Source organism: Podarcis melisellensis, assembly GCF_964234715.1.
Source record: "Podarcis melisellensis genome assembly, chromosome: 2".
NCBI classification, from domain to species: Eukaryota; Metazoa; Chordata; class Lepidosauria; order Squamata; family Lacertidae; genus Podarcis; species Podarcis melisellensis.
In genome coordinates, this window is record NC_138529.1 from 79603035 (window position 1) to 79618510 (window position 15476).

Below are 15476 nucleotides of genomic sequence, written 5' to 3' on the forward strand. Positions count from 1 at the left end.
AGGAACTGAAAAGTGAGCTAAACAAATCAGATGACTGCCTGTTCTGGACAGTAGATGGAGACAACCCCTAGCTGTATACCTCCCTCATACTAAATGAGAATTATTAATTTAGTCACAATATGAGCTAGACCAGGGCCATGTGCTTCATTGAGACCACTCCAAAGCATAAAACTAGAGAAAAGCTTTAAGAAAATATTGAGTACAACTACAGTTTTCTTAAACAGCCCAGAAGAAAAATGATTCTTTTTATATGGATTTTATTAAAAACACAAATGTCAGAGCTATAAAGAGAAAAAGTAATACTCAGCATTTTATCCTATCTAAATATTGCACAAGATCACCAGACAAAAGCAGCTCTTTCACGTAACATACGGACACCAAATCGCTGCCATTCTCGTTGATATATCCAGAGCTCCTGTGTTGTATCCAGGCAGGCTAGAACAGCACCCCCTTTCCATGCGATCAAACGAGGATCCATGTCCTACGATTAATGCAAAGGAAAAGAATGAGCAAGGTAAATGGTGTAAACTAAACCCCACAACTCCACTTACATTTGCTTTAAGAATGTTACTGTTTTTAACTGAGGCTACTGTGAGACGTTGTGCTCAGTGCTTAAAATCTTTACAATCCCAAATCAGCACAAAAGATACCATTTACTTTTGTAGCAAAAGAAGAATCGCTTTGTTGCTGCTGTTCTTAATGAATTTTAAGCAGAAGGAGACGGCCTTTAGTTTATTAGTCAAGCCCCTTGCACAAAAGAACCAATGCGTGTTCTTCGCTATATACTACACTATTGGAATATACAAATAACATTCTGTACTGGCCAATACATGTAACTGCAATTTATAATTAACTAGAAGAGGATATGAGCTGCTGTAGCAAGTGTATTAACATAGACAGAGGAGGTGGCTACACCCACCTTTGATTCTAGCTCCACCCACCACTTCAGTCATGTGGCCCCTGACAGAAAAGAAAATATTTCCCAACCCTGACTTAAAAGTATGCCTAGATTCATACACAAGTACCTTTGGTCTTGTAATAACTTCTACGTTTTCAACAACTCTCCTGAAAGAAGGAGGCATTTTGTTGAGAATTCTGTGCTGAAGGAACTCTTGGGCTTTGTGGAACATCAGACCACCTCCTACAACCAGGATAGAACTGTACATTTTCTTTTTGGTATCGTCAGATGCTGAGAAATCAAAATCAAAATAAGTTTTATGTAAACTGTGAAGAATGAATTGAAACAATACAGAATTAGCCGTTAACATTAAAACAGATTGAACCAGGTAACTAAAGAAGAAATGGATGAAAGCGAGAGTAGATATTTAGTTCCTGCAAACTTATGAATCCTCTTGTACTAGAATCTATCTTAACCCAAAGTACCGGTATTACTGTTAATAAACAAGTATATATAGTTTTCTTACCACAGCAATCAATACTGTGCAAGATTGCTTTGTCAAGGCCTAACGCTTTCCCTTCAAACTGAGATACAGCAGTTTTCCTGGACATGTGAGCTGTAAGGGGTTCTTCAGACTCATTTCCACCCATAATGCAGTCACCGTGCGAAGTGCTGATCTCGACTTCTGGAGGATAGAGATTTTCAGCAACGCTTGCAGATTGGCCACGCAGATCCCCCTCAAATCCACTAGGCTTGGAAATCGACTTCCTGTCGGCTGTTGCTTTCGCGGACTTTAAAAAGCAAAACAGGGCAGGTTATCATTTGAAAAGATCTAATTTTGTTAGATGCAAAACACATTCCACTGCATCTGCCAAAATAGGTGTGAGGAGTGTTGCAGTTAAAAACAGTCCCACATATCACACCTGACACTAAGGGACTGGGCGGCGAGTAAAGCCACACTGCTGCTTCTGGCCTTTCGCCATATTATTTTCATATTCTTTGGCACAAACACCATATGCTCCCTTCCCCAAGTCTTCCATTTCCAATGGCTCAGCACATTCGATACGCAGTATAGAATCATAGCGACCTTTGTGGAAGCAACTGCATGTGCCACCCAAACTATAGCCACCTGTAGGATGAGTGGTAGCTGAAGAAATACTACTGAAGTTTTGCTTTTATTATTTTGTAAAAAGCTTTTACATAACTAAGGTAATGACAATAAAATCAAGCATACCGGGTCATTCCATATCATGATCCATTTTTTTTAACCTCATGTCATCCAATTTTCTTAATATTTTGCACACTTGTTGAATAGTTTAAATCTAAAAGTTTAATTTTTTTATCACATCCTGTTTTTGAGTCATGATAGTTGGAAATTTTAACAAATTGACAATTTTGACCATGTCTGACTACACAAAAACTGTAAAAGCTCAGTCCAGAATTAAGATATTTCAAAACTAAAAAATACCAATCTCTTCAGAACATTGTGGGCTTTAATATGATATGTCACATGATGGGCTTACTTTACATTTCAAAGGTAGGTTACAAAATTTTTAATTTTAAAAAGCGATTCAAAAAATTAATTTGATTTAAAATTTCCAAAGAAATTGTATTATTAAATATTTCTAAGATCTACCTGCAAAATTTCATCTTGTGATCTCAATGGGATCACATTTTTAACTAAATTATTTTGTAGATACATGTCTGCCTTATTGGGTTGTACTTAGAATAAATGGGTCTTCCTGGAGTAAAACATAACAGAACAAACAGGACTTCAAACTAGAATATCAGTTACTTCAGGCATTGCTTTAGAAAGTTATTCAATTAAAATGTATCTGAAAAGCTAGTCAGGCTTTTCTTTTAAAAATGTGTTCCCAAGCAGAGTGATAGCTTGCTGTTACACGATGGAATGCTTTGAAAGGATTCTTGTTAGTACTTCTTGTTAGTATGTACACACACACACACACACACACACACACACACTATGCCTGCCTTCAGACAAAGATTAACTTTATAAAAGTCTGTCAGCCTTGAGCTCACTTGCTCTCATCCAGAATGACTATGAAAACATCAGAAACTGCTACTTCTGTTTTAAATGAACTGCTGTTTTGCATGCTGTCCAAACCCAAAAATTAGTTAAATTAGTTAAATTTTAACTATGCTTAGCTGGAACAAGCCAGCTTTATAAACTGTGGTTTGAAGTTGGCTTCCTACAATTAACTATAGCTGAGATTAACCACCGCTCATCCAGGTTCAAATGACAAAGCAAAAGCTTCTGAACTCCTCTTAGACCTCTGGCATGGCTGCAAAGAGGAGTTGAACCCTTTATTATTATTATTATTATTATTATTATTATTATTATTATTATTATTATTATATTTTCTATACCACCCTTCAACCAATGATCACATGGCAGTTTACAACATTAGCATGAACCTTCTAGCTATTCTCCAAGAGGAAGGCTTTAATTAAGTATAATTAGATCTGTGCAGAAAAGTCTCCTAGGAAGAGAAAACAAGGAAAAAGACACACAACACACCTGCTCCTGCTTACTTTGTGTAGCTAAGAGATAATGTTCATCATGCGGATCCTCAGGATCACCTTGTGATCGTTGCTGCAAAGATGTCATTTTCTGCCCCACAATTCCAAAGGTTGCTGGATAAAATAATGCCATGGGAGCCTAATCATGAGAGATGGGAAAGAGCTTAAAATTATCTTTACCATTTCATCAATGCTTGCTTGCACTTGCTTTCTAACAGAGCAATCAGTTTCAGAGGCGGATAAAGATCTTGGGTGGTATCTAATGCACTTGTTGTTAGCAGAAGGATTTTTGCTTGCACAATGGAACTCTCCCCCTCTCACACCCTGCCCAAATCTGCTCTGGAAGGCTAGAGGAACAACTAGAACAGATTTAGGGGGTGTGCAGGGGGGGGAGGGAGAAGTTATATTGTACAAACTTAAATCCTTCTGCTGATGTAACAAGCTACTTAGAGCTGCATAGGGTACAGCCCTGTCTTCCAAACGATATAATACTTGTCAGCAGCGGTGTAGATAGAAACATATGTCAAGTTTATTTAATTCAACATTTAAGCATTTGAGCTAGTTATGCCACATCTGTATTTGCTGTGTATCTCCTGAATATCACAGCACTCAATGAGACTATAAGAAGAGAAACATGCAGATTGAGCTGCTGAAAACTAATTAACACCCCACTATTTTCCATTGACTTCTGCACTTAAGTCCGTATCTACATCCCAGGGCATGTCTATCATGTTAGGTTTCTGTTTGTTGCCACTGTGCAGTGCTTGGAGTCACAAGACTCTGTTTACATTCCAGACTGTTGGAAGTCTCACGGGAGACGGATGTTGATGTAACTGGTTTCCTGTTTCTTTGTCCAGTTGTTAGAAATAGAAATTGTTAGAAATTGTTAGAAACGTAGTTAGAAATAAACTCTTAGCAATGTAGCTCATATTTCTCGTCCTTCGCTGCTGCTTGGATACTCTGTGTAATGAGGGAACGTGCCTGAAGCCTCATCAAAGGCTCAGGTCGTTAATCAACGTCGGAGGACTTGACCGGAGGAGTAGCTCGGTCAAACCCCAACATATCATAGGGCAGGATTCAACTAAGTTGTGTACACAGAATGTGGTCTGCATTCTTGCATCCTGCTAAATCTACCCTGGAGGGTTAGGAGAACCAAAATAACAGGTTTAGGGAGCACAGAGGGGGATGAGAGAAGGGAAAATATCTTTGCACCTTATGTGCATGTATACCCCACCCAGTCTTTACCTGTAACTTTTCATCTCCCAAGCGCAACTGATACAGCAAAGCTGGAGAATCTGGGTGACGGACTTGAAACTCATGATCTTTTAGTCCAGATAAATCCTGATAATAAAACATAGAAAAAGGTATTAATGCTTTAATGAACTTTCAAATCTTTCAAACTACACTGAGAAGAGATCATCCACACATGTGAATTTTCAGTTTTCTCCCCACTGTTGGTAACTTCATAACCTCTATTACCATTAATTATACAGCTAAAAATCTATAATGTCACACTAGATTCTGACCAAACATGGGAAACAGCAAATCAGAATTGTGGAGCTCCTTATCTAGGTCTTTGAACTTACCTGGTCTAAATGGCAAAATGTTTCTTTTAAGTGCTGCAGGAGAAGGCAATCTGTCTTTTTAGCTAGTTGGCAGTCTCTGTAAGGGAACCCAGCTCTCTGCATAAGCCAATAAAAGCATCTTGACACATCAGAACCTCCATATGCAAGGCATAACCTAAAAAAAGCAGCAGCAGCCATTAGAAGACTTGCTTCTTTTCACCTGAATGTTACTGTCACTTTATAATAATTACCTGGTGTTACGATGCGAAACACCGTCTTCGACACAGCAGACACTTGTCTTCTGATCCCCCACATCAACGACGCATGCACTACCTAAACCACTTCCAAAAGTAGCACAGACAGATTCCTGATGGACCACTATGCCTGAAAACAAAATGGCAGGAATACTGTTATATACACTGCTTTGCTACCCTATTCAGAAACATTACTCATATGGGCCCCACTACTGAATATTTTTAGAATGTTGGATTATTTTGATTGTTGTTAGCCGCCCTGAGCCCAGCTTCAGCTGGGGAGGGTGGGATATAAATAAAATTTATTATCATCATCATCATCATCGTCATCATAACATGCCCTCTTATATATATATAAAACTCTGGGAAGTGTTTTAAACAAAAGAGAGGAAGAAATGTGTTTATTGCTACCCATGCGTTTCATAAATAGATCAACATGTCACCATGATAATATTTTCCAGCTTCCCTGTTTTAATATTTTTTTAAAATCAGTGTTTCATGTCTCTGCATCTCCCAACCAACTTCAGTCTTTTAGACAGTGAGCTGAAAATTGCTATTCGGAGCAGGACTCATCTGCCCAATGCAGTTGTTGGTAGGAGACAGCTGGGAGTGACTGTAGCAAAGGCTCTGGATCTCAGTAGTGTTACATCCAGCTGGGGCCTGTCCTATAGTGCAGTGTTTCCCAACCTTGTGCCTCCAGCTGTTTTTGAACTACAACACCCATCATCCCTGACTAGCAAGACCAGTGGCAAGGGATGATGGGAATTGTAGTCCAAAAACATCTGGAGGCACAAGGTTGGGAAACACTGCTATAGTGGAAACTAGATGACAATACCTCTGTAAGATACATAAGTAGATTAGATGGTTTTGACTCAGCAAACACAACTTTGTATTGACCAAACACTGAAGTAATTTCTTTAAAATTTGGCCATAGAGTTGCACATTACTAATTTCATGATATATGTTGCCAAAGACTGAACTATTTATTCACCTGGATGAGACATGAGTGGCAGTAAGAGCAAAAAAACATTCTGGAAGTTTCATGATTCCAACTTAGAAACAAAAGGTATCTTCAAAACCCTTGCACTAAGCAGCTGACGACAGATGTTGCTTTATTACCTGAGAATCCCATCTTCATTAGGATCATATTTACTATTTCTTTCACATGCTGCTTGTTATAGATGTCTGGTATTAGCAAAATACACCGGTAATACTGAAAGAGAAAAGAACAAACCAGGATTCATTTTCCGGTCTGTTGGTCTTCATACAGTGGAACGGGTTCATGCCACGAGCTATCTAAACAATTTCAATTATTGAAGGAAGAGAAAATATTGGTTAAGAGCTAGGGCCAATTACATCATTGAAATGTTTTAATCCAGGGCATGGGGAAATCTAGCAGCTTGGCTGTGAGGTGCCAAAATTCCTCCTGGATGTGGAACCAATTCTTGTAATGCAGTAGGGCTAATTGCAGGATTTTCATACTCTCTGGAGAATGTCAGAGTCTACATTCTCCCTTGGACAACCCACAAGGGAGGCCACAAAGTGGTGAGGATGTAACCTACACACAGGTACTAACTAGCACAAGACCTTCCATCTGCACAACAGGACATCCTCTCCCTCTCCTGAAGGCAACCACAACCATTTGCTATAAATCTTAATAGGGAGGGAACCAGAATTCCTCTGGCTTTTCTTTAGTTTTGATACTCAGGCTTATATTTTGCATTTTACAAGAGGGTTAATTTGGGGTCATTTGTTCTTCTACTGTTATTATCTGATTTGTTAGCTTCCTTTGTGAAATCAGGCGGGGCAGAAGTATTTTCAAAAATAAAGGAATTAATTATAAACAACTAGAGCTCACTTGGTAGGGAACTGCAAGGTGAACACCACAGTTATAAACTAAGCACCTCCTTAACAGGGCCTTCTTGGTGGTTGCTCCCCATTTGTGGAATGCCCTCTCCTATGAGGTGTGTTGCTCTCTCTCATTAAATTTTAGGAGCAATTTAACAACATTCCTGTTTACCCAGGTACTTGATGGCTGAAAGACCTGTCCCTGAAAACCCTGAAATCAATTGTTTTGAGGGTAGGCAATTATTTTTAGGAGTTTTTGACTGTTTTCATTCTAATGTTTCAGTATTGATATGTTTGCCACCATGGGCTCCTTTAGAGAAAGGCCGGGATATTAATGAATTAATTAAACTCTTATTCTAAAGGTTTTTAAACAGAGTAGTGCATTAGATGATCCGATGGGAAGTATACATGGAAGAAGGTGCTACTAAGGAATGTAGGACCTAGACTGCCAAAGGCTTCAATAGTCAAACCCTTTTGCAGCAACAATGATGAAACGTTGACAGTCATTGTCATGAACAGATGAAGTCTGCCATAGCTCACCTTCAAATCCTTCAGAGGTATTTCTAAATACTTCTGTATTGCATGCGACCATATAACTTCAAGATCAGCTAGGACTGCAGTAAGGGAACCACTTGGCCCTGAGTGAAGGTTCAACTGCCCTCGATGAACAGGCCAATGAACATTGTAACAGTCCATAGGGTTAACATATAATGCCTGAAAAGAAGAATTGACTATATTTATCTCGTTCAAAGTTTAATTGCGAACACTTGGAATTTCTGTACATTTGCTAGTCAGTAACACATTGACACAAAAAAGCATTCCAAAGCAAACTGAAACATACAACACGGTTCAGCCTTTAGTGGTAACAGAAAACTAGCAATTTTTTTTTAAAAAAGACAAAAACTTTTATTTATGCCAATTAAAGGTTTTATACACACACCATACAATATCCACCACTTATCACTTCTCAGTCCATCTCTCGGTGGCATTCTAGGGAAACCTTGATCTGCTGCATATCCTGATATTCCACCCATTATCACCTCAAGTCTTCCTTTTTTGATCTTATCTGCTGCCTCATAATAAAGTCTGAGGTCTGGAAAGGCAAAGCGCCCTCTTTCTCTTACATCTGTCAGATTTTTATATTTAATTCAGGGGTGTTTCCTCCTGCCAAATGAAGTTTGTCACATCTTTCTTCGGCTGTTTGAAACAGTTTGGGCTATTTATCACCGGGCAATGTTTAAAATAAAGAGATCATCTTGGGCAAAACATTCATTGTGACTACGGATATTCTTCCTCACAAAGAATGGTTCATTCTAGTCCATTTTTCTAGACTTTTAAAAATTTCATTCCAGATTTTAACATCGTTATCCTGGAAAAGGTTTAAGTTCTTAGCGGATATCCATATCCCCAAATATTTAACCTCCCTGCCCCCGGTGATAGTCTCAAGTTTATCTTTTGCCTCCGAGTCTAGACTTTTTACTATCAATTTCCCTCCTTATTTATACAGAATCCTAAGTTGCCAAATTTTGTTATAGTTTTTATTATCATTTGGACGCTTACTATCAGATTTTCCAACGTCAACACAATGTTGTCTGCAAAGGCTTTTACTTTGTACGCTCCCTGCCCGACCTTAATTCCTGTTGTTTCATCAATTTTTGTATTTCTCTAGTCAACACTTCTAATACTAGGATAAATAACAGTGACAACATAGGGCATCCTTGCCTTGTCCCTTTTTTAATGCTGCATTTTTCTGTAACATTCCCATTTATTATTAAGCTCGCCCATTGCTCTGTATAAACTGCATTTTTCCCACTGGAAAATGCTGTTCCAAATGCCATATTCTCTGTAGAAAACTAGCAATTCTTTTTGCTGCTGTTCTTAAAATAAGACCATCATAAACACTGCATTTTGCCACACTGCCCTTGATGGCCTGTGTTCCAGAACCCATATTACAGCAGCAGTGAATGGAAAAAGCAGCTGCTTTGCATAGTCTTCAGTTCTATTTTCCCTGCATGCTGTAGAAGGGAGAGCAACAGGTGAAGGGGGACTGAATTTTAGGGTTGCACAGGGGGCTGCTGAAATTTGAGAGCCCCAAGTCTGCCACTGGTGTCAATAGTAGAGGGGTGGCGGAGGAATCCTGACAGAGATGTTTTTCTTACCAGTATAAAACACTAAAAATTCAATTGAAGACTGTTATAAAAACAGCTGGGACACAGGTAGCGCTGTGGGTAAAACCTCAGCGCCTAGGACTTGCCAATCGTCAGGTCGGTGGTTCGAATCCCCGCGGCGGGGTGCGCTCCCGTTGCTCGGTCCCAGCGCCTGCCAACCTAGCAGTTCGAAAGCACCCCCGGGTGCAAGTAGATAAATAGGGACCGCTTACTAGCGGGAAGGTAAACGGCGTTTCCGTGTGCTGCGCTGGCTCGCCAGATGCAGCTTGTCACGCTGGCCACGTGACCCGGAAGTGTCTTTGGAAAGCCCGGCCTCTTAAGCGAGATGGGCGCACAACCCCAGAGTTGGATACGACTGGCCCGTACAGGCAGGGGTACCTTTACCTTTTTATAAAAACAGCTTAAAAGTTAATATTTGATAGGTTACATTTGAAAATGTATTACTGTGTTTCCATCTGCATTCACTAATTGGGTTTCTTTCTCTCAGGCTTGTAAATAGCCACTTGCTTTGTGAGCATTAGGAATATCCTCAAGGCAACCCAGCAGGGATTTCTGTGTGAACTGCAAGATGATTGCTTCTTCTTTTTCAAACTTCAGGAGATCCACAAACAACTAATGTAAAAACTGTGTTTTTCCCAAATACATTTTTTTTAAAATACTTATGGTTGCTGAACTGTACATGAGATACAGGAGGAGAATTACTTTTAATGAAATGAGGCAAGGTGTTCCTACCTCTTCTCCAATGACATATTCGGGATGATGGGAAGTGTTTGTCCATTTTGTTCCAGAGCTATGATCTAAAATAGCAGGTCTCATCTGCCTATTGTAAGATCGGGCCTGAAATGGAAATTTGAAACAAGGAATAGGGGGGGAAATGGTCACACTTAAAATTAAACTATTTTTCAAAGTATCTTAAGAGCACAAACATGTGTAGTCATATGCTTTATGAGTTGCTCAAAATTTATCGTAATTTATATCCCTCTGTTGAACTGCTATCCCTCTATTGAACTATTATACGACAGAAAATAAATTTCCAGAGGGAACACGGGAGATTGCCTTAGACAAGCCCGCTAAGGCTAAGTTTTATCTAATCTGACTCGTGGTCAGCAACAAGGGCCTCGGTCTTTCACATCAGCTGCTTACCTGGTCTTGTTTAAATTTCAGATGCCACAGATTGGACTTGAGATCCTCTGAATGTCAAGCCCAGGGCTATGGTCCATTCCTGTCTTTAAACTTCAGTGGTACCTCTGGTTACGTACTTAATTCATTCCGGAGGTCTGTTCTTAACCTGAAACTCTTCTTAACCTGAAGCACCACTTTAGCTAATGGGGCCTCCCGCTGCTGCCATGCCACTGCCACGCGATTTCTGTTCTCATCCTGAAGCAAAGTTCTTAACCCGAGGTATTATTTCTGCGTTAGAGGAGTCTGTAACCTGAAGCGTATGTAACCCGAGGTACCACTGTATTTTGAAGACTGGGGTAGTGTTCAAGTAAGGATTAGTCATAGTAGATCAAGTGAAATTAATGGACCTAACTTAGTCATGATCATTGCTTTCAATGGGCCTACTCTGACTAAAACATAGTTGAATACTATCCTAGATTTATTAGTGCTGCTACAAGGCTTTTCACTGCTTTTACACCCCTCAAAAAGCAATTTCTATCAATCAGTTTATAAATGAGATACCTGATCAGGTGACACTGGTATACGTCTGGCACCATTTGACATCTTTTTGGACCATATTGCTTGGTCAACCATTTTAAGACCATTCTGTCTTTGTTCAGTACTTTCAGGTTTCTAAATAAAAGCAAACAATAAGTAACCGTCCTCTAAACATAGAAGTGGGTCTTTTGACTTTCTTAATGAAATTATTTTCAAAATACTTTTTCAAATATTTTAAAACTCATGTAAAATATCAAGGCACAATACATTCAATAAAACCTAAAACACCCTAAAAATATAAAATAATCATTAAAATAGCTCTCTAACCAATAAAATGTAAGCAGCTGCATAAGCACGTTGACATTCTCTCCCTCTGCCCCAAAAAGAAAGCTCAGAATCAAGCATAGTCCTTTGCAAAACTGCTATGATTTTCTTTATATTGTCCATGGACTTTGCATTTTTAGAGACCACAAATGTTTGAGGAGCAGAGTAAGCTAATGCATTTCCCATTCAGATCCACAAAACAATACCTTTCCCACTCCTTGTTTAAAAAGTCATTTTTAAAAAATCTGCTGGCTCACTCATTTCGACAATATTTTCATTTTTCTTTACTTTTCCTTTGACTGTGATTTCATGATGGCCACCATTGTCAGAAGCAGGTGATTTATCAATGAAGCCAGAAAAGCTATACTTGCTACACTACTCTGCAAAAAATGCCTGTGTAAATTAAAGAACTGCTGGTGACCTTTGAATAAAAATAGATACCTATATATATAATATTACATTGTACATTCAATTTTTTTTTGTGCCAAACTGATATCTACATAAAAGAGAGTCCTGTGTGATGTGGTCCTCAGTGCTTGGTGCAAAAATCTGTCCCTCTTAAATCTTGTGCCATTTATAGTAAGTTTAATGCCATAGCCTGCATTAATTCCCATATGTAGCTGCTATAGATGATGCAAGACAAACACATGTTATTACAGAGGCAAGCTGTTATCGTGCAACCCAAAGAAGTAAGGATGACTAGGAAAATTTAACACACCAAAAAAAAATGTAGTTGAAATGAAACAGTTCAATTTTACATAATACTCAAATTCTAAGACTTACATTGAGTCCTTCCCTTAGAAGCCAACTGTCTTTGTATGTGGGTTGCCCTTGCTGCTTGTGCCTTCTTGCAATGACGTGAGGAATGCCAATAGGAAGTGTGTCTGTAGCTCTTCCAATCCTTAAAGTCATTGAGCCAGGATGTATCACAACAATGAAGTTGCTCTGTATTTGCTAAAAATAGTAAAATAGATAAACAAACAGGAACAGGAACCAGCAAAGCACAGTACTCGGTAGGTGCCCAAACATACAGTCTATGCCTCATTTTGAAAATCTGTATCTTTTTACACTTTGAGCTGCCACCAGCAAAATATAGCTATTAAGTTCTGTAACAGTGCTTTCCCCTCCCACAATGGACATTTACGTAAGCTTTTTTGCACATCTGGAATAGTGTTTTAGATGGACAATTGCTGTACAGTGGAACCTCAGGTTGCGAATGTGATCTGTGGGGGAGGCATGTTTGCGACCCGCAGCTCTGCGTCTGCGCCCACGCAGGTCGCAATTCCGCACTTCTGTGAATGCGTGAGCATCGAAACACGGAAGTACAGTGGTACCTCGCAAGACGAAATTAATTCGTTCCGCGAGTCTTTTTGTCTTGCGAGTCTTTTTGTCTTGCGAAGCACGGTCAAGTCGCAACTGCACCTCTTCAGGCGGTTTTAAGGAAAAGGAAACAAACTCGCAAGACATTTTCGTCTTGCGAAGCAAGCCCATAGGGAAATTCGTCTTGCGAAGCAACTCAAAAACCGAAAAACTCTTTCGTCTTGCGAGTTTTTCGTCTTCCGAGGCATTCGTCTTGCAAGGTACCACTGTAACCCATTCCAGTACTTCCAGGTTTGATGCGGTGCGCAACCCAAAAACGCGGAACCTGAAGCGTCTGTAACCCGAGGTACCACTGTATTTGAAAAACTAACAGAAAGGGTACATGCCTTGAGTGGCACATCTGATGCAGACAATTTTATCAAAATATGTAATATGGAAATGCTAATATCATTTAGACATTCAGAGAACCCAAGACTTGAACTCATTGCAACATGTAACAATGCAAAGCATGTCAGCCTCGTGCAACCTGTTTTCTGATAGGAGGAACACAGTATGAATGCTCTATGTATTAAATGATATTCCAGATCTCATTTGCAAATGACAAAACGACAACAAGGCAACCAGTCAACATCAGTAGACAGCATCAATAGTGAGCACCATCCATTATAGGAGAAGGCACTATAATATTACTATTAGAAACTATTATGAACCTCTTTTCATAGGATGCTATAGGGGATATGTTCCTGCTGAGTGAAATTCATGTTAAATGCCCCAACACACTGAAACAGCATTAGCTTGCCCTAGGGGAAGGTACTTCACTTCTATAGCATTTTCATTACCAGCTCAAGGTTTTTCACACATCCTTGCTAAGGTGGCAATACAGCTGGCATATAAGTGAAGTGCTTTACAAATAAAATTAAAGATCAGTGAGTAAACTGCTGCTTGGAAATACTGTATAGGTGCAAATGAGATCTGCAATATCATTTAATGTATTCATACTGTGTTCCGCCTATCAGAAAAGAGGATACACGAGGCTGACATGCTTTGCGTGATTCCATGTTGCAATGAGTTCAAGTCATTAAAATAAAAGGCAATTGCAAGTATCCCATCGTGGGACACCTCTCTGAAGGGGCGCAGCCCAGGGAAAGCTTCACCACTCGACTCCACCGGCCCTATGAAATCGGGCCTAGGCTGTTCCGCGGGGATCTCGCTGGGCAGAGGCTATTGCGAGCGAGGACGGAGGCGCAGAAGCCCCGTCCAGAGCGCCGTGCTTCCCGGGCCTCGCCGCCGCCAGAGCCGAGAGCGACCCCCCGAGGGCCACGGGAGGAGCCTCTCCGCCTAAGCCGGGGCTCACTCACCTCCTGCAGGGACTCCGGCACGGCGGCAGGCACGATGGGCCTCTTGGCGCCGCGCTGCTCCTTCTCCTTGTCGCGCTCCTTGTCCTTCCCATTCTCCGCCGCCGCCGCTTCCCCTTTCTCCGCCTGGGTCATCCCCGACCCCGACCCGCTTCCTCCGCGGGTCGCTCGAGTGAGGCAGCGGGAGGCTCCGGGGAGGCGGAGGCCGCTTCTTCTCCGCCCCGAAAAGGCTGCGACGAGGAAGCTGGCGCCCGACCCCTTCCTCCGCCTCCAGCCACCCTGCGGCGGGTGTGGCGCAGAGACAAGGCCCAGGCGGAAGTGAGCGGCCGCCGCAAGACGGCCTGAGTGGCGTTTTAGTGCTTCAGCTGAGCTTCCCGATATGTACTAACTTCTTCCCCTCCTGCCTTGCTGTGTTTTTTATAGGCGAGGCATGGGCGTAGCCAGTGGGGTGCATCGCCCCCCATCAAGTAAATAAATAAAAATACTTAATTGACCTATTGCATCGCAGATAAATCGATTCTGCCTCCCCCTCCCCAAATAAATCAATCCTGTCTAGGTCCCTGTGGCAAGGGGAATGGCAGAGGCACTCAGGGAGAGCAAGTGGGATTATCCCTAGGCACCCAGAAAGCTGTCATACTTCACACTAGCCACCAGGGCCGGTCCAAGATGTTTGGGCGCCTGAGGTGGACTCCAAAATGGTGCTCCTCATCCCACCAGGGAAGGTTTATGTTAAGGATAAGGGGGCGGGTGGCGCTGTGGGTTACACCACAGAGCCTAGGATTTGCCGATCAGAAGGTTGGCGGTTTGAATCCCCGCGACGGGGTCAGCTCCCATTGCTCGGTCTCTGCTCCTGCCAACCTAGCAGTTCGAAAGAACGTCCAAGTGCAAGTAGATAAATAGGTACCGCTCTGGCGGGAAGGTAAATGGCGTTTCTGTGCGCTGCTCTGGTTCGCGAGAAGCGGCTTAGTCATGCTGGCCACATGTACGCCAGCTCCCTTGGCCAATAAAGCGAGGTGAGTGCACAACCCCAGAGTCGGTCACGACTAGACCTAATGGTCAGGGGTCCCTTTACCTTTACTTAAGGGGGCGGGGGAGAAAGAGCGACACTGGCATCTGCCACCCTGTGGATCCTGCTGCCTGAAGCAGTCACCTCATGGGTTGGCCAGCCCTGGCAGCGACCCAGCTACTGTAGTACCTACGGTTGCAAACAGGATCTGTTCTGGAGCTCCGGTCGCATCCCGAGGAATTCGCAACCGGAGGTGCCGCTTTTGCGCATGGTGCGGTTTAGTGCTTCTGCACATGCACACATGTAGAGTGCTGCGCATGGTGTTTAGAGTGCTTCTGCGCATGCACGCAGGACAAAACCCAGAAAAATACTTCCAGGTTTGCCACACACGTATCCCGAAGGATACATAACCAGAGGTGAACGCAAGTAGAGGTACCACTGTAGTTCAGTATCGGCTACAACAGCCTTCTCCACCCAACCTCTGGCACCCCCCCCCATATGCTCTGAACTACTATGGCACTGCTGGTTGGGGCTGGTG

General features: G+C 41.7%; 1 protein-coding gene across 1 annotated transcript; it reads right to left on the bottom strand.

Annotated features, from left to right (window-relative positions):
• Nucleotides 1–240: 240 nt before the first annotated feature.
• ACTR8 (actin related protein 8) lies at nt 241–14440 on the bottom strand. The gene is made up of 13 exons (XM_081898328.1): nt 13936–14440; nt 12041–12211; nt 10958–11068; nt 10007–10111; nt 7647–7820; nt 6378–6471; nt 5256–5388; nt 5026–5179; nt 4685–4780; nt 3438–3578; nt 1425–1689; nt 1026–1189; nt 241–481 (listed from the first exon to the last, which is right to left on the bottom strand). Exons 1-13 carry the CDS (start codon nt 14065–14067, stop codon nt 338–340), a joined length of 1884 nt encoding a protein of 627 aa, XP_081754454.1. The 5' UTR covers nt 14068–14440; the 3' UTR covers nt 241–337.
• Nucleotides 14441–15476: the final 1036 nt, after the last annotated feature.

Coding starts and splice junctions, on each gene's coding strand:
- ACTR8 (XM_081898328.1), bottom strand. CDS start 14,067: ATGACCCAGGCGGAGAAAGGGGAAGCGGCGGCGGCGGAGAATGGGAAG. Junction 11,069..12,040: donor TTCTAAGGGAAGGACTCAAT/GTAAGTCTTAGA, acceptor GCTTTTATTTAG/AAACCTGAAAGTACTGAACA. Junction 1,690..3,437: donor CACAAAGTAAGCAGGAGCAG/GTGTGTTGTGTG, acceptor TGCTTTTTAAAG/TCCGCGAAAGCAACAGCCGA.